This window comes from Leptonychotes weddellii, chromosome 4 (assembly GCF_054177405.1).
Source record: "Leptonychotes weddellii isolate Sample4059 chromosome 4, ASM5417740v2, whole genome shotgun sequence".
NCBI classification, from domain to species: Eukaryota; Metazoa; Chordata; class Mammalia; order Carnivora; family Phocidae; genus Leptonychotes; species Leptonychotes weddellii.
Window position 1 is genome coordinate 112,258,283 of NC_138372.1, and position 27,667 is coordinate 112,285,949.

The 27,667-nt window shown below is 36.9% G+C and overlaps 1 protein-coding gene across 3 annotated transcripts; it reads right to left on the reverse strand.

The window, feature by feature from the left end:
* Positions 1 to 10,145: 10,145 nt before the first annotated feature.
* On the reverse strand, positions 10,146 to 27,407 carry COPS5 (COP9 signalosome subunit 5). Of its 3 annotated transcripts, none has more exons than XM_081816081.1 (8): positions 27,144 to 27,407; positions 24,494 to 24,728; positions 23,405 to 23,533; positions 22,679 to 22,744; positions 22,067 to 22,152; positions 16,713 to 16,824; positions 12,322 to 12,470; positions 10,146 to 10,385 (listed from the first exon to the last, which is right to left on the reverse strand). In XM_081816081.1, exons 1-8 carry the CDS (start codon positions 27,257 to 27,259, stop codon positions 10,301 to 10,303), a joined length of 978 nt encoding a protein of 325 aa, XP_081672207.1. In that variant the 5' UTR covers positions 27,260 to 27,407; the 3' UTR covers positions 10,146 to 10,300. The 3 variants fall into 3 exon arrangements, with proteins under 3 accessions (XP_081672207.1, XP_006752490.2, XP_081672208.1); XM_006752427.3 differs by having other exon boundaries at positions 26,950 to 27,389; XM_081816082.1 differs by lacking the exon at positions 27,144 to 27,407 and adding an exon at positions 26,942 to 27,080.
* Positions 27,408 to 27,667: the final 260 nt, after the last annotated feature.

A 27,667-nucleotide genomic window follows, 5' to 3' on the forward strand; every position in this document is an offset into this window, starting at 1 on the left:
TCACCCAGCCACCCCATCCCTCCCACCCCCCACTGCTCCAGCAACCCTCAGTTTGTTTCCTGAGATTAAGAATTCCTCATATCAGTGAGGTCATATGATACATGTCTTTCTCTGATTGACTTATTTCGCTCAGCATGATATTATGCTAAGCAAACATTTTAATGATTAGTTACTTTCATTAAGAAACCAACAAATTAGTGTGCCTGGGTGGCTCATTTGTTAAGCATCTGCCTTCAGCTCAGGTCATGATGCCGGGGTCCTGGGATGGAACCCTGCATCGGGCTCCCTGCTCTGCAGGAAGCCTGCCTCTCCCTCTCCTACCCACCCTGCTTGTGTCCCTTCTCTGCTGTGTCTCTCTCTGTCAAATAAATAAATAAAATCTTAAAAAAAAAAAGAAACCAACAAATTAAAGGGCCTAGATATGTATATCATCATATAACTTTATACAGAAAAATTAGCAGTTATTAAATTTTTTTTGTCTTGACCTCATAGATTGGTAAATATTAGTGAGTATGGTAGGCAGACTTCTAAGATGGTCTCAATGATCTTATCTTATTCATATTCATGCCCTTGTGTATTCCCTTCTCCTTGAGTATGGACTGGTCTTAGTGACTTTTTCTAACCAATAAAACAAAGCAAAGTTGATGAAATATCATTTCTGCAATTTTGGCTTGCACTCTTTGATAGAGCAAACTGTCATTTAGGAGAGCCCCACATGGCAAGGAACTGAAGATGGCTTCTAACCAACAATGAGGAACTGAGACCTACTGTTTAAGTTTGGAAGTCAATCCTGCCCCAGTTGAGCTTTTAGATGAAACCTCATCCCTGGCCAATACCTTGATTGCAGCCTTGTGAGAGAACTTGAAGGAGAGAACCTAAATTCCTGACCCATGAAATCTGTGAAATAATAAACGTGTATTGTTTTAAGCCACAAAGTTTTTGGGTAATTTGTTAATGCAGCAATATATAATACAGGAAGCAATGGAAAATTCTCTTAGGGAGGGAAGATTTGCTTAGAAATTTGGGACATTATTCCCAATTTCATAGGATATTTGGAGAGGAAGCTCAGGAAAAATAAAGTGACTATAGGAAGTTTTAGCTTAGCTAGAATGAAAGCTTTCTTAACAAGTATCCATTTATAGAAACTGCAGTTGTAGAATCAGTACAAAGGAAACCCTTTGTTTATGGATGAGGCAGTTTCCATTCAGGGTACCACTCCTAATTTCTGTAATCTGGGGATGATCATTTAATTGAGAGCTTCATGGTCTTCTAATACCATGATGTATACAATATGGGCACCAATAATAAATAATTTTTTAAAAACTTAGTAACTGATTTCTTATTTTTAGTAACTGATTTCTGTCATTTATTATATAATATATTCTATAAATGTAAATAATTATTACATAGGTTATATATAAAACAATCCAAGGTATTTCTTCTAATTTCCAGACCTATGCATCCAAGTGGCTGCTAGACATTCATTTCACCTGGAGATGAATGTCTTGGAGACAATTAAAACTGAAATTGTCAGAAATGGACCCAGTTCTATTCTGTACAAATCTGATCAGCCTCCTCCAGTTTCTATCTAGCCAACAGCCAACGAGGAACTGAGACCTATTGTTTAAGCTTGGAAGCCAATCCTGCTCACAATCCACCATACTACCCAAATTGGAGCCTGGGAACCATCTCCAGTATTCCCTCACATACTAGTAGTACTCACACAGTCAGTCATGAGATTAAGTCCACATAATCTCAGAAACTACCTTCAAATCCAGCTGTCTCTCCATTGCTGCTTCACTACCTAAGAGTGGATATGAAAGGACTTTGTTAAGTTCTATTATATTTTTCAACTTCTATTAATGTTAATACACAAAGACTTTTTCTCAAGTTCTATTCTTAAAATTCTAGTATGTTTAATATAAAAAATATCTTTTCTAAAGTGGTTCACTTTCATCCTCCATTACAGGGTCAAATTGTAATAAATATAACATGTATGAGATGTGACTAAATTGAGGCATCTAAGCTGAAAATCATTAAAGTCACATATCATACAGTTAATATATCTTATATTAAAATATTTTCTGAAAGGTATTTTTGTAAACATTGCCACTGGTGGTCTTATTTAAGTAATGTTCTATATTTCTGAAACATCTACTGTCTTTTAGAGTCTAACACTTTAGTTTGAGTCTATTAGAAAGCATTTGTAAGAAAGGGATTTAACAATTTTAGAATAAATTTAGGTTTCAGGAACAGTTCATTGCTTATGTTTTAGGAATTTTATTTTTATTTTAAAATTTTATTTATTTATTTACTTTAAGAGAAAGAGAGAGAGAACAAGCGAGCAGGGGGGCAGGGAGAGAGAGAATCCCAAGCAGGCTCTATGCCCAGCACAGAGCCGGATGTGGGGCTTGAGTCCCCCCGGAGGAGGCCTACTCCGGACTCCATCCCATGACCCCAAGATCATGACCTGAACTGAAATCGGAGACTTACTGGACTGGGCCATTCAGGCACCCCATGTTTTAAGGAATTTTTAAAAATTGTCTTTTGAATAAGGGGCGGGGAACCTCTGTTTTCTAATATAGATCCTAGGCTTTGCTGAAGTTGATCAAGCCATTACAAGTTCAGCAAAAATTTAATTAGTTGGTGATGATTGAGGCCAATAGTGAAACTCAGCAATGTAACATACTCTATTCTCATGTATTTCACAATAATTTGTTAAAATCAGTGAAAACATCTTATATATCTGTATACCTTATTTAGTTGCTTATTATTATTATTATTACTATTATTATTATTGGGGTCTCCTGTCTGCTTTTTTTGGGGGGAGGGCAGTCAGCTTACTTGAAAAGAACATATCTCCTTCATGCTTGTTTCAGAAAATGGCTGGTGCTTTTTTGCTAGTGTGTGGCCCTTTCCATATTTCTGCAATAGTGACTCTTCATTGAAGAAAAATCTTTTTTTGCACTTTTGTTTTAAATCTACTGAGAAGTTTGGGAAAAGATACTCATTTTATAATGACTGCACAGTCAACAAAAGTCAGTTTCCCATACAAAGACATGAACACATTTAGTCTTGTCATTCTAAAAACAAATATTGTTAATGTTTCTTAAAAACAAATTGAAATGTCCATTGCATTTATTTCTTCATTGAACAAATATTCACCAAGTACCCCGTGTGCCATTGTTCAAGCTGCGGAGGATACAGAAGTTAGTTAGATCAAGTCCCCAGGCTTATGGAGCTTACATTCTAGTAAGAGGAGACAGAGAGTGAAAAAGTAAATAAATCAATGACCAAGATAATTTCAGATTGTGGTATAGTCTGTGAAGGAAATAGAGTGAAACTGGGGTGTAGAAGTGGGGAGGAAGGAGGGAAGGGGAGAGGTGTTTCCTTGAGAAGAGAAGGCAAGGCCTCTCTGCAGAGGCAGAATTGGAGCTGAGATTTGAAGAATGAAGAGCCTAACAAGTCAGGCCTGAGAGCCTGAGAGGAAGTGTTCCAGGCCCAGGAAGCAGCCAGTTTGAGGGCTTGGGGGTTGCGGTGGGGGGTGGGGGGCGACCTGGATGAGCATAAGGACCCAGAGGACATTGTGGCTGGATCCTATTCAGGACAGAGGAGAATGGATTGAAAGAAAAACAGGAACCAGATCAGCCCTTAAGCCACAGTGAAAAATTTGGATTTTGACATATAGCAACACTTAACCCCCCATAAGGCAGAATGTAAAATTTCCCTTTGTTATTAGGAAAAACTAACTTCATTATATTTAGAGTTTGAAGGAGAGAACAGTTGCCAATTTATTATAAGCTAAAATTCAAAATCTTGATTGAAATGTAATGTTTTGGGGCGCCTGGGTGGCTCAGTCAATTAAGCTTCCGACTGTTGGTTTTGGCTCAGGTCATGATCTCAGGGTCCTGAGATAGAGTGCCCCCCACCCCCTTGGGCTGGTCTGGGAGCTCAGTGGGGAGTCTGCTTGAGATCCTCTCTCTCCCTCTCCTCCCTCTTCCCCTCCCCTCTTTGTGCATGCCTGCTCTCTCCCTCTAAAATAAAAAAAATCTTTAAAAAATGTAATGTTCTTGTAATGTGATATTAATATGATATAGTATTATCACAGATGCTCTTAGAAATTTGGTAGCAAGAGCCCAAAAATGAGAAAATATAATTTCTACTTGTGCTCCAAATTCTCATATTTAATATAGCTTTTGTTTCAGTTTTGCTATTTACTGAAATAGGTAAAGCACTTGTTAATAGCCTATTTTTAGATCTGGGGATAACTATAAGTTCATAGTATTGATGTCTGTTTAAATAAATTACCATTTCAATAGTTAATAGTTCCTTAGTTTGAAGTGATGTAGTATTTTACCTTAAATATTAAGACTATTTAGAATGTTCAAAAATAATCTCCCCTAAAAAGTGGTGTTCATGTATAATTTTCACATCAGTGATATATCAAGTTAACTTTTCTGAGGCTATAGAACACTTCAGATGGTTGTAATTATTCAACCATGGTTGTGTCCTCATAATATAAGATCATAAATTAATTTCTTACTTAGCCTAATTTGTGTTACTTTATTTAAGCCCCAAATCTTAAGATAATAGCCTCAAGTATACTGGAAACACATGCAAGAAATGATAGATGGATTACATAGGAGTTGAAGTAAAAGATTAAAGCTAAACACATATGGTTTTAAAGGATTTATTTAATATCATAAATACAGTACAGATAATAAATACAAATATATTTAGTACAAATAATAAAGTGAATATGAGGATGGGATATGAAGTAGCAAAATCTAGGAACAAAAATGGAACCATTTAAATCAAACATTTAGGGGCGCCCGGCTGGCTCAGTTGTTAAGCGTCTGCCTTCGGCTCAGGTCATGATCCCAGGGTCCTGGGATCGAGCCCCGCATCAGGCTACCTGCTCCACGGGAAGCCTGCTTCTTCCTATCCCACTCCCCCTGCTTTTGTTCCCTCTCTTGCTGTGTTTCTCTCTGTCAAATAAATAAATAAAATCTTAAAAAAAAAAAATCAAACATTTATCTGGAGATGGGCTTTTTACCAACTAGTTTTTCAGGAATATAGTTTAAAGTAATGACTATTAATAAACATATTCATAGTATGTGAAAGATATTTACAATTGTCTGTAATCTAACATAAAGGTCACAGCTCTATTCTGGACAATATACTTCTTTATGCATTACCTCTTAGGTTATGAAAAGTACAACTGTAGTTCATCAAAATGTGCCCCAAGGCACAATACCATTTTACTCAGTCATTAGAAAGTTTAGCATAATTGCTTAGTATAATCCAAAGAAAATATGAGTACAGACATCAGGGACTCTCCAATTTGTTAGGCAATTGTTCCATAATTTTTGGCACCAAGATAATCCACATGTTGAAAAAGCAATTAATCATTGGTGCTAGTTATCAAGCTATGATTTTAGCTATTTCCTCCAAAATTTGACCCCAAATGACAGAGTTCCTTATTTTATTTTTGTAATATTCTGACTTCTGAGATCAAAAGTTTAAATATGCCAGTTTGGTTATAGTTGACTTGAACTTTGTGTTCCTAGTTTTCTAAAGTAAGTGGATCATAACTTTGTATTTACAAAGATAGATGTTATTTCTTCCACTAATATTTGGATAAAAAGTTTAGAAACCTTTAGAAACTTACAGACTGATTACCTCAGAAGAAGTTAATTGAAATCCTTAAACTAGCGTTTTTGCCCCAAGAAGGTATTATTTGCTCTTGGAACTTGTGTTGAAAACAGGACAAAACAAGAGAACACCCAATTAGATTTTCAATTTTCTAACTAATACTTTGCAAACACAATTACATAGATACATCAGTTATTAAACAGTGAATGAAATAAATACCTCATAATTTGAACATAATCATCTTTTACTTATTTTATTTCATAAGGATAAGTAAAAATAAGAGTTGTCACTTTGTGTAGTATATTTTCCCATCTTCAAAAAAAAAACACAAACCCATATAAACACCAAGCCAAACATCCCCTGCTCTCACATTGCTCACTGATGTGTCTTTGGTGTTTATAGTTAAAACAATCCAGAAATATAGAAAGAAACCTTGGAAATTCAACAGTCTCTGTTCAGTTCAGTTTTTTCAGCTACATGTGGATACAGTGCAGACTTAGCAATATAAATGAACTCCTCTCTGCATGCATGACTTACGCATCTGTACCTCATCACTCATAGAACGGTTTTTGGAAACTCTGAACCTCTGCAATATGCAGCAGCCCAACTCCCAGTTTCTGTGATTCATTGTATAGTTACTTATGCTCTTGCTCTTCTGTGTTTATTTTCAATATGGCTACACTGTTGGGCAGTTTATTATTATATTGTGCAATGCAGTGATTTTTCAAAATCCTGAATACCAGGTAGTCATACTAATTTTTGACAACAATCTTCAGACTTGATCTCTCAAGTGGAGGACATGTTTGGTCTCACAGCTTATTTTCCAAATTCAGAAACAAATGGAGCACAAACGGTTTTTCTTCCCATTGGTTCTTTGTTCTTGGTAGTAGTGCTGATTTCAAAATAACAACTTGTGTGGTGTTTTATTGTTAGTCAATAAATAAAATTGTAGAATGAAGTACTCAGTTCGTAACTGGACAGTGTAACCCAAAAATTGTAGTAATGCATAAATTCTCAATAATATACATAGAAAGTACTATTGAATTGTTTGTAACAAAGACCTTGAGATACTAAAACAATCTGGAAAATTTGGAAAACCCTTGCTTCTGGGATCTTTCTGTATGTACCCTTAAAGGGTCCCAATCCCCATTCCATATGCACTGACTCCTTTCTCTCTGTTTCAGCCTGTGCTTCTGGCTCCAATCTTATTATTTGGACACTGGGATTAAGTTTTTGATGACGAGTGACATTTCCTGTATATTATCACCAAAGAGCTTGGAGAAATTATTTCTGAAAAAACACTGAAACTTAACAAAAACCACACTTTACTTAGAAAATGCTCTTTTTGGCTCCTGAATAGCTCAAAAGTGTAAGATAATACTTTGCGGGAAAAGACAACCCCAATTCACAACTTAGTTTCTGAATGATGGCTGTAATTGAACCCTGATTTCCTAAAAGCTCATTAATATAAATTGGAGCACTTATACCAAAAGTTATCATGACAATACAATTTAAAGATATACTTTAAAAATATTTGTAAAGGATCTTGCTTTTTATTTTTTATTTATTTTTTTAAAAGATTTATTTATTTGAGAGAGTGAGAATGAGAGAGAGAGAGTACATGAGAGGGGGGAGGGTTAGAGGGAGAAGCAGGCTCCTTGCTGAGCAGGGAGCCCGATGCGGGACTCGATCCAGGGACTCCAGGATCATGACCTGAGCCGAAGGCAGTCGCTTAACCAACTGAGCCACCCAGGCGCCCCAAGGATCTTGCTTTTTAATAAAGCAAGTATATTTACAACAAAATGCAAATGCTCCTGAGTCATTTTTGCCTGGGCTGAGTACAGGGAACATTATTGGTTGCCTCTGTAGTATCTATTTAACCTTAGTGTGTAGTAGTTATGCATTTTGGGGATTATTGACCCCATTCCTACCTCCAGGCATGGCCCTTAATTGATCTAAACTAGTCCCTATATATAATCTCAGAGGTGGGCTCATTTTTAATCCATTAGACCAGTGTGAAGTTTGAACCTTCCTCTGACAGCTCTTTACCTCTAACTGGATGGTGTGGTGTGCAGCCAGTTTGGGGGAATACAGCTTTAGATTTAGGCCAACATGTGGAGGGCAGAGCTGAGAACTGTAACAGGAAGCCTAATCCAGCTGTGCCTAAACCAAATATGATTCTGGACTCTGGAGTGAGGTGAGCCAACAAATTTTTATTCTTTAAGCAACTGTTGCTGTGTGTATATGTGTGTTACCTCCAATCAATGCATCATTACCAAAATGTGGAGACTGCTCAAAACGAGTCCAATGAAATTAGGACTGAAACGCTTTCTTTTCCTAGTAATTCTGCTGTTATCATAGGCATTTTCCATCACACCAAGGTGTCTTAATTGTTTAGGTAATGAATGTCAAATTAAATGTGGATAATTGTACTTCAGTCTTAGAATGAAAACTGCTAGTATATTTTCATGGTGACTCCAATGGCTCCTTACTCTTTCATGTCAAAAACTTTAACCACTCAATCCTGTATGTGAATGAAACCTCAACAAGCTTGTCAGTGTTTCTTTTTTTTTTTTTTTTAAAGATTTTATTTATTTATTTATTTGACAGAGAGAGAGACAGCGAGAGCAGGAACACAAGCAGGGGGAGTGGGAGAGGGAGAAGCAGGCTTCCCGCGGAGCAGGGAGCCTGATGTGGGACTCGATCCCAGGACCCTGGGATCATGACCTGAGCCGAAGGCAGACGCTTAACGACTGAGCCACCCAGGCGCCCTTGTCAGTGTTTATTAAGGTGTTGCTGAAGACTATGGCAGTAAACAGATTTTGACTGCTCATAGGGGGCAGTCATTTTTTTTAAAAGGGTATAAAGATGGAGGTGAGTTTGAACCATCTGAAATTGGGAGTGCCTGCTTTTATTTAAATAGTTACAAAATGAGGGGCTCCTGGCTGGCTTAGTTGGTAAAGCATGATTCTTGATCTCAGGGACATGAGTTCAAGCCCCACATTGGGTGCAGAGGTTACTTAAAAAAAAAAAAAATTAAAAGTTTACAAAACGAGACCAAAATGCTAATATATCGTCAACTGTCGAAGAATGTATTTGGATACTAATGTTAATGGGCTTCCTCATCTTACCAAAGACTACCTCATTGCTAAATCTAATGGAAAACTTTTAGGCGTTGTTTTCCTTGACCTCTTGGCAGCATGTCAAGTCACTGGTAAATTACTTCTTAAAGTTTCTTCTCTGCTCCTATGGTCTCTTCCTCTGCAGATTTTTGTATTTGATGTTTCCATGATTTGTCTTGTCTTTTCACTCTTCATTTTCTACAAGTCATTTCATTTGCTTTCAGCCAGGCCTCACCCCCAGATCTCTTAACAGTGCTCTTAGAAACATCAATTTCTGTTGTTTAAAACTCTTAACTCTGCATTGCTGTTAGGATAAAGTCCAAAGTGCCTCTGCAGGATCTACCCTCATCTTACCTATTAAAGTCATCTTTTGCTACTTCTCATGTCCAACTGGATGCTCTCAGGTCTGAGTATCAGTTCTTGAGGGTACTAGGTTCATGCTCTCTACCTCTGGCCTTCTACATGTTGCCGTACTCTCTGCTTATAAACTTGCATTCCCATTATGCTTTTCTGGCTAGTCCTCCTATCTTTCAAATTTCAGCTTTATGTCGGGTCACTCTTTCAGGAAGCCTAACTGGGTAACTCCTCCCTGGTGTAAATGTTCCTCCTCAGTTTCCCAGCACACTATATCTCCCTTCATACTAGTATACATAGGTTCTTGTTAACTTAGCTTTAGCCTCCACAGTAGGTTCTGTGAGGACAGGAAGTGGCCTTGTCTATCTTGTTCAGAATATCTGCAAAGTAAAATTTGGCCTATTCAGTAAAGGTACTTGGTAAATATTTGAATGACTAGATAACCTATGTTAGGCTCTGTCTTAAGTTATTTAATTTTCTTTTTTTATTTTATTTTATTTTATTTTTATTTTTATTTTTTAAAAGATTTTATTTATTCATTTGAGACACAGAGATACAGAGAGAGAGCATGAGCAGGGGGAGAGGCAGAGGGAGAGGGAGAAGCAGGCTCCCCTCCCCGCTGAGCCAGGAGCCCAATGTGGGGCTCGATCCCAGGACCCTGGGATCATGACCTGAGCCGAAGGCAGATGCTTAACCATCTGAGCCACCCAGGCGCCCCTAAGTTATTTAATTTTCAAGAAAATAACTTAAGGTGTGACATGGTTAACATTTCATAAGAACATAAAAACGTTATGTTAAATTATATTTTTACTAGTGGACTACCAAAGAAGGTATAGGCGAATTGAAAAGTGGCTCTGATAATCAGTATGGCAAGTGAAGTGCTGAAATTCTTCGATTTAGATTTAAATTTAAAAAATAAAGGTTCCAATAAATATTTCTTTCTCTTATATTCTAGAACATTAAAGGATCCTAGAAAAATAATGTAACTGCTCCCACAAAATAACAAAAGAACAATTTCATTTTAAAGAGTTTTATTACACAATGTTAATATTCAGGACACTTCAGAGCACCTTATACTTCTAATCAGGTATTTGGTAACTGGTTTTAAAGTGTTACTTGAGTATTTTTCTCATACTGGCTTTCAGTCAAAAGTACTACTTAGTGATTGTTTAAGAGATGTTAATTTGATTAAACAGTTTATCCTTAATAACCTGAGACATCAATCCATGGATAGCTTCTATGGTAGTTTTACAGCTGTAAAGAAAAAACACATCATAAAATGTCATAAGAACTGAAAACTGTTTTGAACATGCAAGTTCCCTCCCCCCATTTCCATCCTTATACCCCCAATAATGATTTTCAGTTCTATTCATACTCCACAAACCACAATTTACAGTTTACTCTTGTGATTTTTAGCTTTCTGCATGTCTTTTAACCATTTCATTACAGTTGATCCTTGAACAATGTGGGAGTTAAGGGTACCAAATCTTCCACACAGTTGAAAATTCACATATAACTTCCGACTCCCCCAAAACTTAACTACTAATTGCCTAGTGTTAATGGGAAGCTTAACAATAACATAGACAACTGATTAACACGTATTTTGTATATTCCATTATATACTGTATTCTTACAACAAACTAAGCTAGAGAGAAGTGTTAAGAAAATCTACATTTACATTACTGTACTGTATTTATAGGAAAAAAACCCCACATATAAGCGGACCCATGCAGTTCAAACCCACATTGTTCAAGAGTCAACTATACTTACTAGAACCTTCACAAGAGAGCAGTATAAAATCTGATATTAACAGTTACTTATCAACAGTTTTGGGAAAAGTTCTATTCTGGAAGGTGACTGAATTATATATACTTCATCATTATAGACTGATTCTGATCTTACATTAAAATCTTATCATTTATTACTTAGAATTATTAAAAAAGAGATTTTAAAGAATCCTGTGCTTTTTCCTGAAATAATCACAAACAACCTTCAAAAATTAAAAGTCAAAGTCAGTGGGTAAAGGACTTAGATTTTAGAACTGATAAAAAATAAAAAGCAAACAACAATAAAACCCCACAATATTTAGAAGAGATACAATTCTTATAAAGTTACCCAAAAAAGGTAAATTCTCTACTTGTGTACTACTACTTTTGTCCATCCTACTTTTCTTCTTATATAATTGGAGACATTACCATTGTGAAATTTTTGCTTGCTAAGAAACTGAGGTGTAGATATAGATAAAATTGTAAATCACAAATGATATAAAGATAGATGAGCAAAAACATACACTCAGTGCAGGTACCAAAAATGAGACCTAATATTGAAGAAAGATTTAATTTTATCCAGGCCACTAGCTCTATACTTTCTAAAAACCCATGGAACAGAATAAGATAATTTAACCCAAGATGGCTTCTGCTCGTAACACACTTTACCTTCCCTTCTCCCTTTTCTTTCCTGTTGACCAGTCTGGTTTTTCTTAAGATAGATACCAAGGTATCAGTTTATATAGATGTCAACATAATTTTCCCTTACTCTCTGCCCCTAATTATCACATTAAAGTTCAAACTTTTGTGAAAGTACATGCTATTTAGGTAGTCTTCCCAATCCTCTATGCATCTGAAGGGCTGTCTGATTATTTCATAAGTTATCAGAGAACACATTCCAAGTTTGTTTCTAACAAATTCTTGGTAGTGAAATTTGGGATACTAAATTACTGTATTAAGGATAATTTCAGAAGAATAACTTAAGAGAGATGCAATCATTTTTGTGATATTTAGGGGTTTAAAACTTCATAAAAATGTGAAGTTTGATAAATTTAAGAAATCTTAATCCCTCAAAAGATGATTAAGTTAGAATAGATTTGGATGTTCTTTTGCAGAAGTTTTTTTTTTTTTTAAAGATCCAGTGATGGATTGGTTTTCTTTAGTACACTTTCTAGCTAGATCTAGAAAAGATGACTGGGAGTTTTTCATTACATTACCTAGATCTTTAAGCTTTTAATGTTTTAACCTAAATTTTCTAAGCTAAAATTTGCATTTGACAACTCTTAAAGGTCCCAAGAAATTAATATTCAGGTACCATTCTAAGTTGTAAATACGGTGAAACATAAGGAATTTAAATCCTATTATAATGTGCAAATTTTGAAACAAAAAGAACTAGTTAGGGGTAGGAATAGATTAGCTCTTACCTGTCTCTTGTAGCTTTGGCAAGTTTGTCTTCTGACTTTCTGTCATGTGTTTCTAAACCCAACATGAAACTCCCTCGTCCCAGCTGGGCTTCTGACTGTTCTAATTTTTCAGATAAATCAAAGACCTGACCAGTGGTATAGTCTGCATTCTGTAGGGAAAATGGTATTGTGTCAGTGTGTGTGTGCATATATATATATATTTTAATGTAAATTTTTTTCTATTTAGAACATTTCATTTACAAAGAATTCCACCACTGAAGTAAGAAATCAAATTTACTTGTAAAAACTGACTCTAAAGTTCAAGCTTGAAAGTTCAAGTGTACAGTTTTCCCCCCTTTATAATTTCAAGGTTAAATTTGGAATTCTTCTTTTTGACTCATTAAATCTAATACTTGTTATTATGAGAGGCTTTGAAGTACACAGGCCTGAGTCTCAGTTTTGGCTCTGCTGCAGATTAGCTGGGAGGCCTTGGGAAAACTCCCTTACTTTTCTGTGCCTTTAAGTCATCTTTTGAAAATGGGGGAGAGGACAGTGATAATTTCTACATTAAGGCTATTATGAAGACTAAATTAAATAATGTATATGGAGTAACGTATATAAAGCTCTTAGGACTGTCCATAGCACCTGGTAAAGCCTTAATAATTGTTAGCTAATTTTATTATTTGTTCTTGTTGAAATTTCAGCATTTAATACCAACATTTGTCGGGGCACCTGGGTGGCTCAGTTGGTTAGGCGACTGCCTTTGGCTCAGGTCATGATCCTGGAGTCCCGGGATCAAGTCCCACATTGGGCTCCCTGCTCAGTGGGGAGTCTGCTTCTCCCTCTGCCTCTACCTCTTCTTGTGCTCTCTCTCACTCTCTCTGCTCCCTGTCTCTGTCTCTCAAATAAATAAATAAAATCTTAAAAAAAATAAAAAAGAACACTTCCCCTGACCCCGCAAAAAAAAAAAAACCCAAAAAATAAATAAAAATAACATTTGTCTTAGGTTTTCTGATTATAAAGTTAATAGTTACTACAGACAATTTGGAAAATGTAGAGCAAAATAAAGAGGAAAGGAAACACCCATAATCCCTCCACTTAGCTATAACCAGTTATATTTTAGAGTATTGCTATATGCTTGCACACACACCTATATTTGTTAAGCTGTAATACTACATATACTATTTGTCCCTTAATATTTCATACTTTTTAAAAAGAAAAACTTTAACAGTTACATATGTACACTTAAGCATTAAACACTTAAGCATTTTTATGGGTTATCTTTTTTAAAATGTTGTAGTCTAAAATACAAAACAACTTTTCACTAAGATGAGTTATGAAGTATATGTTCCATTTCTTTCCCTTATCTTCAAAAGAAGAGAGTGAAGATTAAACAAATGACTTGGCAACAATTAGTACATTACTCTATTTACTCAATCTGTAAGACAGTGTACATGTTCAATCACCAAACATGAAAAGTTATTTGCTGTCATCATACTCACTATAGAGGGCCCTTTACAATGCTACCAGCTCTTCCAATGATTTTATAAACTGATGATATTTAAAAAAAATATATTTTATTTATTTATTTTGAGAAAGAGCGTGCACAGGTGAGGGGGGGAGAGGCAGAGGCAGAAGGAGAGAGAGAAGCAGACTCCTGGCTGAGCAGGGAGCCCGATGCGGGACTCGATCCCAGGACTATGGGATCATGACCTGAGCCAAAGGCAGATGCTTAACCAACTGAGCCACCCAGGTGCCCTAAAATGATATTTTTTAAAGATGCAATTATATTCACTTTGTCTGGATCTAAATGGTTTAGGACACCAAGACATTTTCCCCTCTGCAGATTTGAAGAAAAGCTTAAGGTTTGTAAAACCACTTCACATTTGGAAGATTTAGCTCAAGCCATAAAAATATAAGATGGCAGGAACAGGTTATACTATTAAAATGAAATAAAATGACATCAATTACATTTTAAACACACAGAGAATGAAGAGGGAACTAATTTCTTAAATCAGAAAACTTTTTTCTGGTAGCTTTTAGGTTATATGCTTTAGCTGGAGAAAGAGATGCGTTGAACATATATTTATAGATTTTTTCTTTTCTTTTTTTAAGATTTATTTGGTTTATTTGAGAGACAGAGAGGGAGCATAAGGGGGGGAGGGGCAGAAAGAGAGGAGACGCAGACTCCCTGCTGAGCAGGGAGCCCAATGAGGGGCTCAATCCCAGGACCCCGGGATCGTGACCCGAGCCGAAGGCAGATGCTTAACCGACTGAGCCACTCAGGAGTCCTATAAATTTTTTCTTAAAATGCTACAATGTACCATATATACAACCACAAAAAAGAAGAAAATATAATTTAACCTTTTCTTGATTATTAATGTCCTCAATATATGCAATGCTGGAAAACAGGGAGAGCCATAGGCTGAGTAGGTAGAGCTGTTTGCCTTTACACAAAGGTTCAGACTGCTCTGGTCTTAGTGTTTTCTCCCTCTGCCATCATGTGTCACTTCTGGTTCTCATTAGTATACTTGCCTCTAAGGAAACAACTCATACAAAGCATTTAGCAGTATATGGCACAAAGGAAGCACTTAATGTTTGCTATAATGATCACTTTCCTTCCTTCTAATTTGCTACTTCTGACTGTTGAGGTTACAAAATAGAAAAGGCTGCCAGAACTCTATTTAAAATCACAGAAAGGGCTGCCTGGGTGGCTCAGTCAGTGAAGTGTCCAACTTTTGGTTTCAGCTTGGGTCATGATCTCAGGGTTGTGGGACTGAGTCCTCTGTTGGGAATCTGAGCTCAGCAGGGGGTCCGCTTGGGATTCTCTCTCTCTCCCTCTGCCCCTGCTCAGGCTCTCTCTCTAAATAAAATCTTTAAAAAAACCCAATAAAATCATAGAAAATATGCTCTATGAACAAACAAATGAACCAAACAAAAAATAATAACTTACTGAGGCTTTATTATATGTCAGGCACTTTGTTAACTGATTTATATAAAGAATTTCATTTAATTCTCATGGTACTTAATGATGTAGGTACTATTATCACTAAACTCAAGAAAAGGCTCAGTCTCATTAAATAACTTTCTGAAGGTCACACACAGCTAGTAAAGTTCCAGAGTTGTTTTTGAACTGAGTTTATCTTATACCAAATTTTGTGGTTCTAACCATTATGCTATTCTGTACTATGTGAGGTGGCCTACTTTAAAAAAAGAAAAAAAAAAACGACACACGACTGTTCCTGACTAAGCTCTAGATAGAAGCCTGTAAAATAAATATCCTTCTAAGTATGTTAGGTTTTAATGATACATCAGAAAAAATTCAGTAATTTATTTTATCTTATTTTTTGCTGCCCAGTATCTGCTACTTTAAGTTAATGATATTCTGACTTCCTTCTGGGGACAGCCCTTCCTAATTCTTAGTCCACATGCTCCTGAGTTTTTTCTAGCCCAGCCCAGCAGTGAAGTACTTGCCCTGATACAGCTACTCATGGTGTTCATTCCCTTGGCCTACAGCAGGTTTAAGGATGGGCATGCAACCTAAACAAAGCTCAGACACAATGAGGTTTTGCCTGGAGTTACGGGTATGTGTATCTTGATCTTCTCTTTTGAATGTGAAAATGGGAGGCTGGGAGGCCTGAAGTTAATGCTGCCATCTTGTTTTCTTTTCCTCCCCCCACAACCCCCCCTTTTTTTTTTTCAAGATTTATTTATTTTAGAGAGAGCATAAGCGGGAGGGGTAGAGGGAGAGGGAGATAGAATCCCAATCAGACTCTGCGCTGAGTGCAGAGCCCCAACACTGGGCTCAATCTCATGATTCTGAGATCAGGACCTGAGCCAAAACCAAGAGTTGGACGCTTAAAGGCAGGCGCCACCCAGGCGCCCCTGCCATCTTGTTTTCATATGAAGCCCAAAACTGAAGCCAACTGATACGAAATCAAAGCTGAGACAGAAAGACCAAGACCTCATGATATTGTTTCAGTGCAAACTTGCTATGCCTGAAGTAAGCCCTACTCCTGGACTTTGTAGCTTAAAAGATTCTCTTTTTTGTTTAGGCCAGTTTGGTTGGGTCTCCTGTCACCTGTAACTGGGGTCCTCCCTGAGACACCTGACACAACAAAAAACAATATTTGTATTTTTCTCTCTGTAAGTCTCTTTAAGGCAGGTGCAGATTTCACCCTCATCTGGCCACTTGTATTTGTCACTTGGACTTGGTCTCAATGGTACATGACATAGATCTTGGCTTGGCCTAGTATCCCAATTCAGCTCTGGTCATGTGCAGAATCTGAGCCCAGCCCTGGTGTCTTGGCCAAGTCAGGTATAGCCTTCCCATGAAAAAGAGTTTCAGATATTAAACAACTTATGTAGCTTAGATAAAATTCATATGCATCCCTTGGGAATACAGTACTTACAGTAAGCAAACTAGAGGAACTCAGCGTATTCACCCAGTATTTATTCCACAAAAGCTCAAGCAATTTGCGATCCAATGAGGATTTGAAATATGAGACTTCTAAGGCATAGTATCTATGAAACAAAAGGACAAATTTATAAGTTAAAAAAAAAATTCAACCATATCATATAAAAGTTATGGCCAAATTTAAGTGAATTACATTTTATATCCAAACAGTTATGTTTTAGTTTTTAATCCAATAGAACAACAGGTAACCATGGTTTCCTTACTCTTCAGAGGTGTGGTTTCAAATCTTCTGTTAACCAAACTTTCTTGTGTTGTATTTCTTCCCACTGTAGAGCCCAGAAATTCCCCACAACTTATCAACAACCAGTCAGAACTTCTGAATGACATATGTTTATCCATGTTATCAAGTTCATAAATTCTAGCCAATAGCACATAAACTTAATGAACTGCTTCTCTACGGTCAATGACAATTTTTGATAGGCTTTTAAAAATACTGAAAATGACATGTGGATTTCCCATTTCTTCCTTTCTAATCCCCTAATTAGGGCCTATTGCTTTTTTGGAAAGCAAACCTTAAAATAGAATCCTTAGAGTGCCTAAAAAAAATACTGCCTATAAAGGTGCCTAATTTGTAATCAGTGAGGCGCAAGAAATATTTGGTTAAATGTACGAAAAACATGTATTTTTGAAGTAATAAATATTTGAATACCTCCCTAGGTTCTGTACATCAGTAGATACAAAGAAACACAAGGGACTTTTTTACCTTAAGGAGCTTATTACTATTTTTAGGGGAGATGTGGTATGAAGCCACAAAAAATTAAATATAATGATATATACTGAATAACAGTAAGTGATGCTATAGTGAGTATATAAAATTAATCATCACCAATTAAATATTAGAGATAATGAATACTCTCAGTGTAGAAGAATTGCCTGAGAAGCCCCAGGGAGAAGGCAGGCCTGACAGTAACCCTTACATGAGTCTATGGTGTGTTTATGTAGATAGCAAGGAGAGCATTAGACAGGGAGCATTGACTCACAAACAGGAAAGTCATGAAAGGAATAGTAAGTAAATCACTTTGTCTGGACAGTTAAGCAAAAGCAGAATAATTATGTGAGGGGAACCTAGAAGGCTTTGTTGGGGTCTATTTGGTGGAAGATATTACGTGAAAGGTTATGAAATTTAAACTTCATGGGTGGGGGAATGGCTTATATAGGTGATGGGGATTAAGGAGTGCACTTGTGATGAGCACCAGGTGTTGTATGGAAATACTGAATCACTATATTATACATCCGAAACTAATATTACACTGTATGTTAGCTAATAAAACTTAATAAAAACTTAAAAAAAGAAATTTAAACTTTATCTTCTAGGTAGTGGGGACTCATGGAAGATGTTTGAGCAGAGCAATGATTGGGCCAAAGAGGTGTTTGAAGAAAGCTGGCTTGTGATAGGATGTGTTTCAGAGGAACTGTAGGCAGGGAGACCACAAAGGATACAACTGCAGTGCAGCAGATGCGAAGAAAGGCTCAAACGCAGATTAGTGGTGCAAAAGATAAAGACATGTGGACACAATAAGAAATGCTTGTTGATTCAATTCAGGAGTGAGTGAAGAAATAAAAAAGAATAAGAATTTAAGGACATCAGAATTAAGTGAGGGTCTTTTCAAAATTAAGATACCTATGCAGATCTGAAGATGGGTAGGACATGGCTAATGAAATGTGGAAGTGGAACAGTGTATTTCTTGAGTGCCTATTATATCCTGGGTGCTTTACATACATTCTCATTTAGTCTTTCCTATAACCATACGCAGAAAGCATTTATTATTCCCAGTCTATAGACAAACGTTCAGAAAGAAAAGACTTTACTCAAAGCCACATAGCTAGTAAGTGGCAGAGAAAGGATATGAAAAGTTGTATCTATTATCAAAAACCTCACAGTTTTATTTTTACATGTAGACTGTAGACATTTAAGAGAGTATTTAACAAGTGAGGTCCCAGGAGTAAGGGAATTAGGTATGGGGAGGGGATGAGGGGCTCAAGTAGAAAGTCAGCTTTAGGGGCGCCTGGGTGGCTCAGTTGGTTAAGCGACTGCCTTCGGCTCAGGTCATGATCCTGGAGTCCCGGGATCGAGTCCCGCATCGGGCTCCCTGCTCGGCAGGGAGTCTGCTTCTCCCTCTGACCCTCCTCCCTCTCATGCTCTGTGTCTCTCATTCTCTCTCTCTCAAATGAATAAATAAATAAATAAATCTAAAAAAAAAAAAAAGAAAGAAAGTCAGCTTTAGAAAGGAGGGGGTTGTATCTCTGATACTTGAGGAAAAAAGAGACGAGAGGGTGAATATAGCAATAGATATTTGGATTTATAAAGGATGGAAAATAAGGGAACTCAAACGAAGTTCTAGAATAGACTTTATGTTTTAAAATTTATGGATCACCTTAATGTAATTACTGTTTTAATTCCATAGGTTGATGCAATGAAATTTTTTGTCTAACATGTAGTGATTAGCTGCAAATCTCAGTAGCAGAGTTGAAAACAAGAAGAACATTCAAAATTACTTGTGGAGCTAAATCCTCATCTTCTGTACAGGAAGTCAATAATAGATACTGCCTAGAACTGAAAATCAAGAAGTAGCACTATCAGCACGTTGTTTGAAGAGATGTGGTAAATACTTACAGGAATAACTATAGTAGTTTAAGTGACTGCCTCTGGGGGGATGGGAAAGGGAATGGTACAAAATTGTTGTTTTTCCTAAGTTTCATTGAACCATTTTACTCTTTAAACCATGTTCCTGCATAACACTGACAACATACAAGCTAACTTAAAAAAAAAAAACACTTTGTGTCCTATTTTCACTAAGGTTCTTCAATGTTAAAAACATTTAATATCTACATTATATTCTGTTTTAAACAGACTTTGGGTGTACAATATGATATGGGATTTAAGGTAGGAAAGAAAAAAGACCAATATAAACTGCACATAATACTTCATCACCAAATAATTTAGGAAATGGATCTATAAGCAGCCTGCCCCAAATCCCTGCTCTTTCAACCTGGCACTATATTTCATTAAAGATTTTAAACAAAAATAAATTAAGCCCCTTATTTGCCCTAGGAAAGAGTTTATTCTCTCTTATTTAGGAATTGATCCTAAGAGAACATCTTTGAATATCCAAGCAATTCCAGATTCAAAATTCTAGGCTCTAGCAATGTAGATAGCTAGAAAGTGGCTATTCTTCTCTGATGGGCTCGTTATTTCAGTAAAATAGGAAATGTAGGTTTGGATACAGAAAGCATAGACTGCCTCAGTCTTTTTTCTTTCAAAAGCTGCTGTTGATAGTGAAAAAAGTAGTGTAGGTATTAAAGGTATAAGATTTTTCTACCGCTATAACTCAATATAAATGGAAAAAAAATTGACTATTACTCTGATAAAGTATCACAGCAAAGGTGTTTCCAGGCTTAGGAGGAATTCTCTCAAACTGGAATGGTTTAAATTTTTTTCTTTTTAAAAATTTTTTTCCAATAGGGTAAATTATGTGGTTTAATCCCAAGCCTCTAACTGAAAATAAAAAAGAATCTTTTTTTTCCCCCCCAGAAGTATGTCAGGGATGACTGACATATTTTAAAACTCAATTTTAGAAATTCTAGAATTTTCTAAGAATTTCTGAACAGAAGAATAATAGCAGTAGTAGCACATGGGTAGTCAAGGTAGTCCTAGAAGTTTGTTTAGGAGGTATGGAGAAAAGAGGACTCTAGATAATCATTTAGGTAACTTTTTTTGGTGGGGGTGGATGCCCACCCTTCTATGTGCCATGTCTGATTTAAATGTTAGGATACAGCAATGAATTAAGTCTACTGTCATGAAGTTCACATTCTAATGGGATCAATAACAAGGAAACAGAAACATATCAGATGGTGGTAAGTGATAAGAAAAATAAAGCAGGGAAACTGAAACACAGAGTAGCTGACTGGAAGGTGTTATATTAGGGTGACCAGTGAACATTCTCTCTGTTAAGTGACCCTAAAACAGATCCTCCATGACTGAAGTAGTTAGTGAGCCACGTGGAATAAGGAACAATTTTCCCAGCAGAGGGAACAGCAGATGCAAAGGCCCCGAGGCAAAAAGCTGCCTGGCGCATCTGACAACCATAAGGACACCACTATGGCTGGACTGGAGAGAGCAAAGGTTTAGTGATAGGAGATGAGCTCAGAGATAGTAAGGGTCAGATCACATAGGGCTGTGTAGTCCATCATAAGGACTATGGATCTTATTTTTGGTGATACAGGAAATCATTCTGGAGAAGAAGGAATATGATCTGACTTACATTTTAACAGAATCAATTTGGCTGACAAAAGAACTTTAAAGGGGTAAACGGAAGAAGCTGGAAGACTAGTTAGAAGGCTAGTGCTTTGGTTCAGGCTCCAGAATGTGGTGGGTTGGTCAATGTTACGTGGCAAGATATATTCAGAAGGAGAAAACTGTTTTTATTGGCTTCTTTAATACTTTTAAAACTTGAGATGTAATTCATATACCTCAACATTCACTATTTTAAAGAAGTATATAATTCGGGCGCCTGGGTGGCTCAGTTGGTTAAGCGACTGCCTTCGGCTCAGGTCATGATCCTGGAGTCCCACATCAGGCTCCCTGCTGAGCAGGGAGTCTGCTTCTCCCTCTGACCCTCCCCCCTCTCATGTGCTCTCTCTCATTCTTTCTCTCAAATAAAAAAAAAAAAAAATCTTTAAAAAAAAAAAAAGAAGTATATAATTCACTGGTTTTAGTATGGCTTCTTTAAAATTTGGAGTGAAAATGTTTAGGATGAAGTTTTACTAAATGGGACTTAAGAAGTGCCTGGGTGGCTCATTCGGTTAAGTGGCTTCCTTCAGCTCAGGTCATGATCTCGGGGTCCTGGGACAGAGCCCTGTGTTAGGCTCCCTGCTTGGTCAGGGGGTCCTGCTTCTCCCTCTGCCCCTCCCCCCCTGCTCTTGCGCTCTCTTAAATGAATGAATGAATGAATGAATGAATGAAAGAAACTTGGGTACTTTGAGAGCTTGCAGACATGCTTGTGTCAGGCTGGCTCTGACTACAACTTCTTTCAATTGTTAATTTCATCAATGGGCTAAGTACCTTGTACTTTGATAATATGTATAGTTGTGTGAAAGACAAATAACAGGTTAGAACAATTATTAATAAAGAATTCAAACATTATCCTAAATTTTATATTCTTACTACATTTTAAAAGAGATTATGAAATGCATTTCATCTGAAACTTTATTCTCATCTGTAAAATTAGGGGCTTGGACTAAGGTTTCTTACGATGTTTGTGGTATGAGATACATTTTAAAATTACTTACTGTTTGCAATGTACACCAAAGTCTTCTATTTTATTAAGTGGGATAGTCTGGTACTCAGAAGGTCCTTCATCAGGGGGTTTGTAGCCCTCAACAAAAATGAAAATAGAAGATTAAAAAACACACACACACATGCAGAAAAAACATACGTTCTATGCAGCTTTCCATTTATAGAAACATTAATTCTGGGGAGCCACATATTGAACTTAAATATTCCAGTAAAAAAAGTATATTGCTCATACTCTCCCTCAACCCCATTTGATGGCTGATGGTTGGATCTGGTTTATAGATTCATTTTTCTTGTCCTTAGGGGATGTACACGTATGCTAATATCTATTGCAGATTGCAGGGAAGGAAATAGATGTATTTAGCTTGTTGTCTAGTACCTGTCAGAATGCCATGGGCACACAGATACTTTTTAACAAATGAAAACTACTTTCTTAGCAATATATAGCGCAAACGTGTTGTCTTTTGCTAAAGACAATTTGTGTTGGTTGACTGCTATTCTGTAAATATTATCAAATTGTTTTAGGACAAAACAAGATATTAACCATAACATGACTTTAAAAATAAGTCATTTAAAAAATTGTAAGGGCTCTGAATTTTAAAAATTACCTTTGGGTATGTCCTAAAGGCTCCAAGATTCACTTTTCCTGCAGATATTGTTCTTGTTGGGTCAATCTACAAGAAAGATATATTTACTATCTGCTGGTTATAAAACTGTTATATAATTTGTTTAAACGTTAAACTTAGAAATACATATGTATATATAAGACTATGCATGCATGCACACAAATACTGAATAAAATAACCAAATAGGAAAAAATAATTGGAAAAAAATAACCAAACCAAATAACATAAAAGCTGAATAAAGTGGGTGAGTATAGAATTCTCATAGTTAATTTAGAAATTAGATCAGTTATTATACCATTTTAAGAATGTTAAAGATTTGCTCTTCTCTTTTTCAAAAGTTTTCTTTTACTAGATGAACAATTTCTCCCTTTCTCATAGTAACCTGGATTGCATCTAAACCACACTGAGCATAGCAAGAGCTGCTCTAGCAATTTCTGACTTACTTAATTCAGTCAACATTACTGAATGTCTACTATGTGCAGGGAACTGAGACATAGGTGCTGTGATCACCCTCATCTTACAGAGTGGGGGAAGAGTTGCAGAGAGGTTAAGTAACTTGTTCGAAGTCCCAGCTTCTAAGAGGTGGAATTCAGATTCAATCCTAGGCATAATGACACCAGATTGTTCTACAGTTTTTATTTCTCTGTATACCTGCTTTAATAAATCTTCATGAAGAACTTAATTAAGACTGGTTGCAAAAATACTTACTACTACTGCTACGAATGGTTCCTGGAACTGCTGATTGAGCATCTGCGTACTAACATCAATCCCAGAAAGCCAGCAGCCATAGCCAGGATGGCTGTGATACCAGCCAATTGCATTTTCAAGGCGGCCAACCTAACAAAGAGGGCAAAGAAGATTGAGGATTCTGTTTAATCTTAGAGACACTTGTCATTTGTCTGCTTATATAGCATTATGGTAAAATGAAAGCATGCAGAATAGTGGATAGCATATGCTGCTTTCAGGTTAAAAAAAGATTATTTTGACTAGGTAATACCCAAAGTATAATACCTAAAACTTCAGGCATAAAATTAACAAGATACAAGTACAGTAAGGTTATTTAGTCTGCTTCCTACTCGTTCCCCTCAACTATCCAGTTTCTCAGCTCAGATGTTAACCACTATAACTGCTGCTTATATACCTATCTTGCAGACATATTCTTTGCATATATGTAGATTAAGAGAAACACACACAATGGCATACCACATACAGTGCTCTACACTCTGCTTTTTCAACTCAACACAATATTGTGGGGTTTGTTCCAAGTACATAAAATATATAGATAACTACTTTTTATTTTTATTTTTCTTAAAGGCTGGCTTGCAGTTCATTGTATGGATATACCATAATTTATTTAATCAGTTTTATACTCAGGAACATTTAGGTTGTTTCCAAATTTTTGGTTTTAAACATACATCTGATACTGAGTGTGAGAATTAAAAATTTTTTTTATGAGATATGGATATATAATATTGTATTCGTTCAGGTGTACACCATAATGATTCAATATATGTATATATTGCAAAATGATCACCACAAGAAATGTAGTTAACATCCATCACCACACATTAGGTACAACTTTTTTTCTTATGATGAAAACTTTTAAGATCTACTCTCTTGAGTATGAGAATTAAAAAAAAAAAAAAAATCCATGCTAACCTTTTACACATTTTACATAGAAATTGTTGAAAATAAAGTATAAACTTTATGTAAAGAGGATAGTTTTAAGTTTAGAAACTCAAGAGTCACGACGAAACTCTTAATTTAGAGTTACTGAACTTTAAGAAACATTTTTACCTGTTTGGCATTTTCTATATATGCAGCCATGTACTCATATGCAGCAGCCTGAGCATTTACTCGGGTTTCAGTGCCCTCTACAGGCAAAGCAAAACTGTCCATAATGATCATGGTTTCACCATCCACCTTTCCCAGCATTAAGCCCATCACTTCCAAGTTGCCTCCTGATCTGGCATGCATCACCATTTTCAGTAGAGCCAATGCTGAGATTTTGCAGTACTTAAAGTAATGGTGACTACAAAACAAAAGCACAGTGTAATTAACTTATATAAACACAATTTCAAAGCCAGTTTTTGTAAAGATAACAAGTATTGAGGGAATTTACAGTGATGGGAAGGGGAGAAAGAGTGTAAAATATGGGAAAGAAAAAGGAAGTAGAGTTCCTGCAGGGGATAGGAAATGATAAACATGTCAGGGTCCTGCAAAGTATTTCCTTTTAGGGGAAGGGAAAAGTATGAAATAATTTTTTAAATATGCTATTCAAGTAGATAGAAATTACATGACCAGTTCAATAGACTTTTTCTCAATTAATTTTGGAATCACCAAATCTCTGATTCTGACTCTACTTGGATGGTTGTGCCTAAAGATTTTCAGGCCTAACTTTCTCGCCTAAGGGTTCCAAATGTGGGCTCTGACATCCATCTGCTTAGATTGGAGTCTGCCATACCATGCTAGCTGTAGCCTAGAGACAACCACTTCATGTCTGTGCCTTAGTTTCCTCATCTATAAGTAGGAATATTTCACAGATTTGTTAGGAGGAAATAAAGTAAGTGAAATAATGTATATAAAATGCTTAGCATACTGCCTAACACATATTAAAACTTTGTAAGTGCTAGCTGTTATTAGCCTTAGCCCATCTTTTACAGTACTCTCAAATAACAGTGTGTTGTTTCTTTCTGTGCTATCAGCCTCAAAACTGAAAATGTAGCTCTAATATCTTTACTTCTGCTTCACTGTTTCAAAGTTTGTCATATGTAGATGTGACTAAACTACTCTTGAATAAAATTACATTTTCTGTCTCACTGATGCAGCCCAAGACAGCTAGGATGAATATAATCAGAGCCACAAAAAAGCAAGCAGACAGTTTTCAAATATTTAATAGGCTACAGCTACCTTAAATGCATAATCTGTTATAGAGGTAAGCAGACAAGCAGTTTTTAATAACGTGGTCAATCAATGTCTCTGAGAAGCCCCTACCCGCACCCCCTTTTTTTTTTTCCTGAGAAGCCTTTTTAAGATGTCTGCCCACAGATTTAAACCACAACTGAAAAATATGGAGACCTGGTCTTGGGAGTCAAGACATGAATTAAGATCTTGGCTCCTTCATTTACTGGGAAAAAGGAAAAAAAAAGATAGTTATTGTGCTCCCATTACATACACTGTAGGCCCTTTTTAATATATTATCTCATCTAATCTTTATGACATTACTAATAGGTAGGTCTTAATTCCTTTTTACAGATAAAAAATGAAGATACATAAATTCCTAGGGCCAGTCAACTAGTGACAGTTATGAGGTTGAACTTCAGTCTATTATTCACTTAAAAGTTCACTGCCTCAGTGTGATCATGAAATAAGTTACTTACATTCGCTTGTTTTCTTATTTGCTAAAAAGGAATGAAAACAGTACTGGGCTGTCATGTAGATTAAATAACATATGGAAATTCCTAGTTCAGTGCTCAGCCCATATTAAATAATTGATAAACATGCTGAATCTGAATACTGACTGAGAAAGATGGAAGAATGGTTTTATGTTGACCACTGCTGTCCTTTCTACCTCTCCATTTGACAGACTATGCTCTTTTTACTCTATAGGGAACACAATCGGCTTTCAGGAAAGGGTAAATGCTGTGGGTAAAGAGTCCTTGACTTGTCATTATTCCCAGAGACACAGGGCTTTTGCTAAGGAGCAAAGAGCTTTAAACTCTTGTTGATAAAATTCCTAGCTCTTGAGAACTGGTGGAGTAACGTTTTGGGAGACTGGGTGGAGCCTAGTTTCTGAAACATCAGCAATCAACAATCAATTATAGATCTCTAAAAGATGGCTCATAGTTATTTTAGAGACCTGGGCTGATTTAGTTTTTGAAGACAGGTGCAGTCTCCAGTCTGAGATAAGCTGAAGGTCCTAGCAAGGTGTAAATCGACACAAGGCTTAAGGCAGGGTGTGTAGCATATATATGACAATACACATACTGAGAAATGAGAATCGCTTATCCTTTTCCTCTTACATCCTCTGGAGGCAAATGGGTTAGACACAGAAAGGGGAGTGGAAGCAAGCCCCAGGAGAGGGGTTTTGGCTCTACGTGCGGAGACAAAAGGACCAAAATTTCTTGGGCGCATATTCTTCTCCCTGCCCATGAAAACACAAACTCTCCACCCTCTGCACTCCCACTCCCCCTGGGTGTCCTAAAGTCCCGCCGCCCCTTCCCTCCCCTGCGTCTCGCCAGGGACCTCCTCACTCCTTAGTCCAGGGCTTCGCCGCCAGTATTTCTTGCTGCTGTTTCTTGTCGTATTTGTAGATTTCATCGATACTCTGGGCTTCCTGCATGTTGTTGGCCAATTCCCAGGTTTTCTGAGCCATACCACTCCCGGACGCCGCCATCGCCAAGGAATCGGAGAAGTTGTCGCCTCCACAACCAAGACGCAACTTTACCTCGCTAGGTTCCCGGGTGTGGGCTTCGGACCCTTCCCACCACAGGTGCAAACTCGTACTAGTCTCTCGAGGCAGCCATGACACCTAGAACCGGAGGTGAAGTCGGTACAGACCATTCGGGGATGGCGGGAGCGCTTCCGGGATGACACGATATAAACAGCAGTTACATAATAGAGACAGAGGAATCTTCTTGTGGTTGAAATGAGAACATATTATCGTAGAAAATTATATGTGTGAATAAGGACAAACACGATGATTGGGTATGAGAATGGTATAGCCTTCCGCCCCGGAAGAAGGGCATGTTAACGTTATGCCAGAAACTGGGACTCGTCCTCTATGTTCGTACTGCGCAGGCTCGGCCTCCGCCATGTTAAAAATGGGTAGATCTTTAGCCTGTGATGGGAAAAAACCCTGTTTTTATGTGGATGTAGGTACCATAAATAAAATGTTTGTTGAAAGCCTAAAAAAAAGGATGTTTGTGAGAAACTTGAGATATAAGTAGTTCTGGACGCAGGTTGAGACGA

Excerpts from the sequence above, each read along its gene's own strand:
- COPS5 (XM_006752427.3), bottom strand. The coding sequence starts at position 27,092 with ATGGCGGCGTCCGGGAGTGGTATGGCTCAGAAAACCTGGGAATTGGCC. Across the intron at positions 23,534-24,493 it reads ATATAGAAAATGCCAAACAG|GTTGGCCGCCTTGAAAATGC; the intron begins GTAAAAATGTTT and ends CCTCTTTGTTAG. Across the intron at positions 10,386-12,321 it reads GCCAAAGCTACAAGAGACAG|CTGTAAAACTACCATAGAAG; the intron begins GTAAGAGCTAAT and ends TTTTCTTTACAG.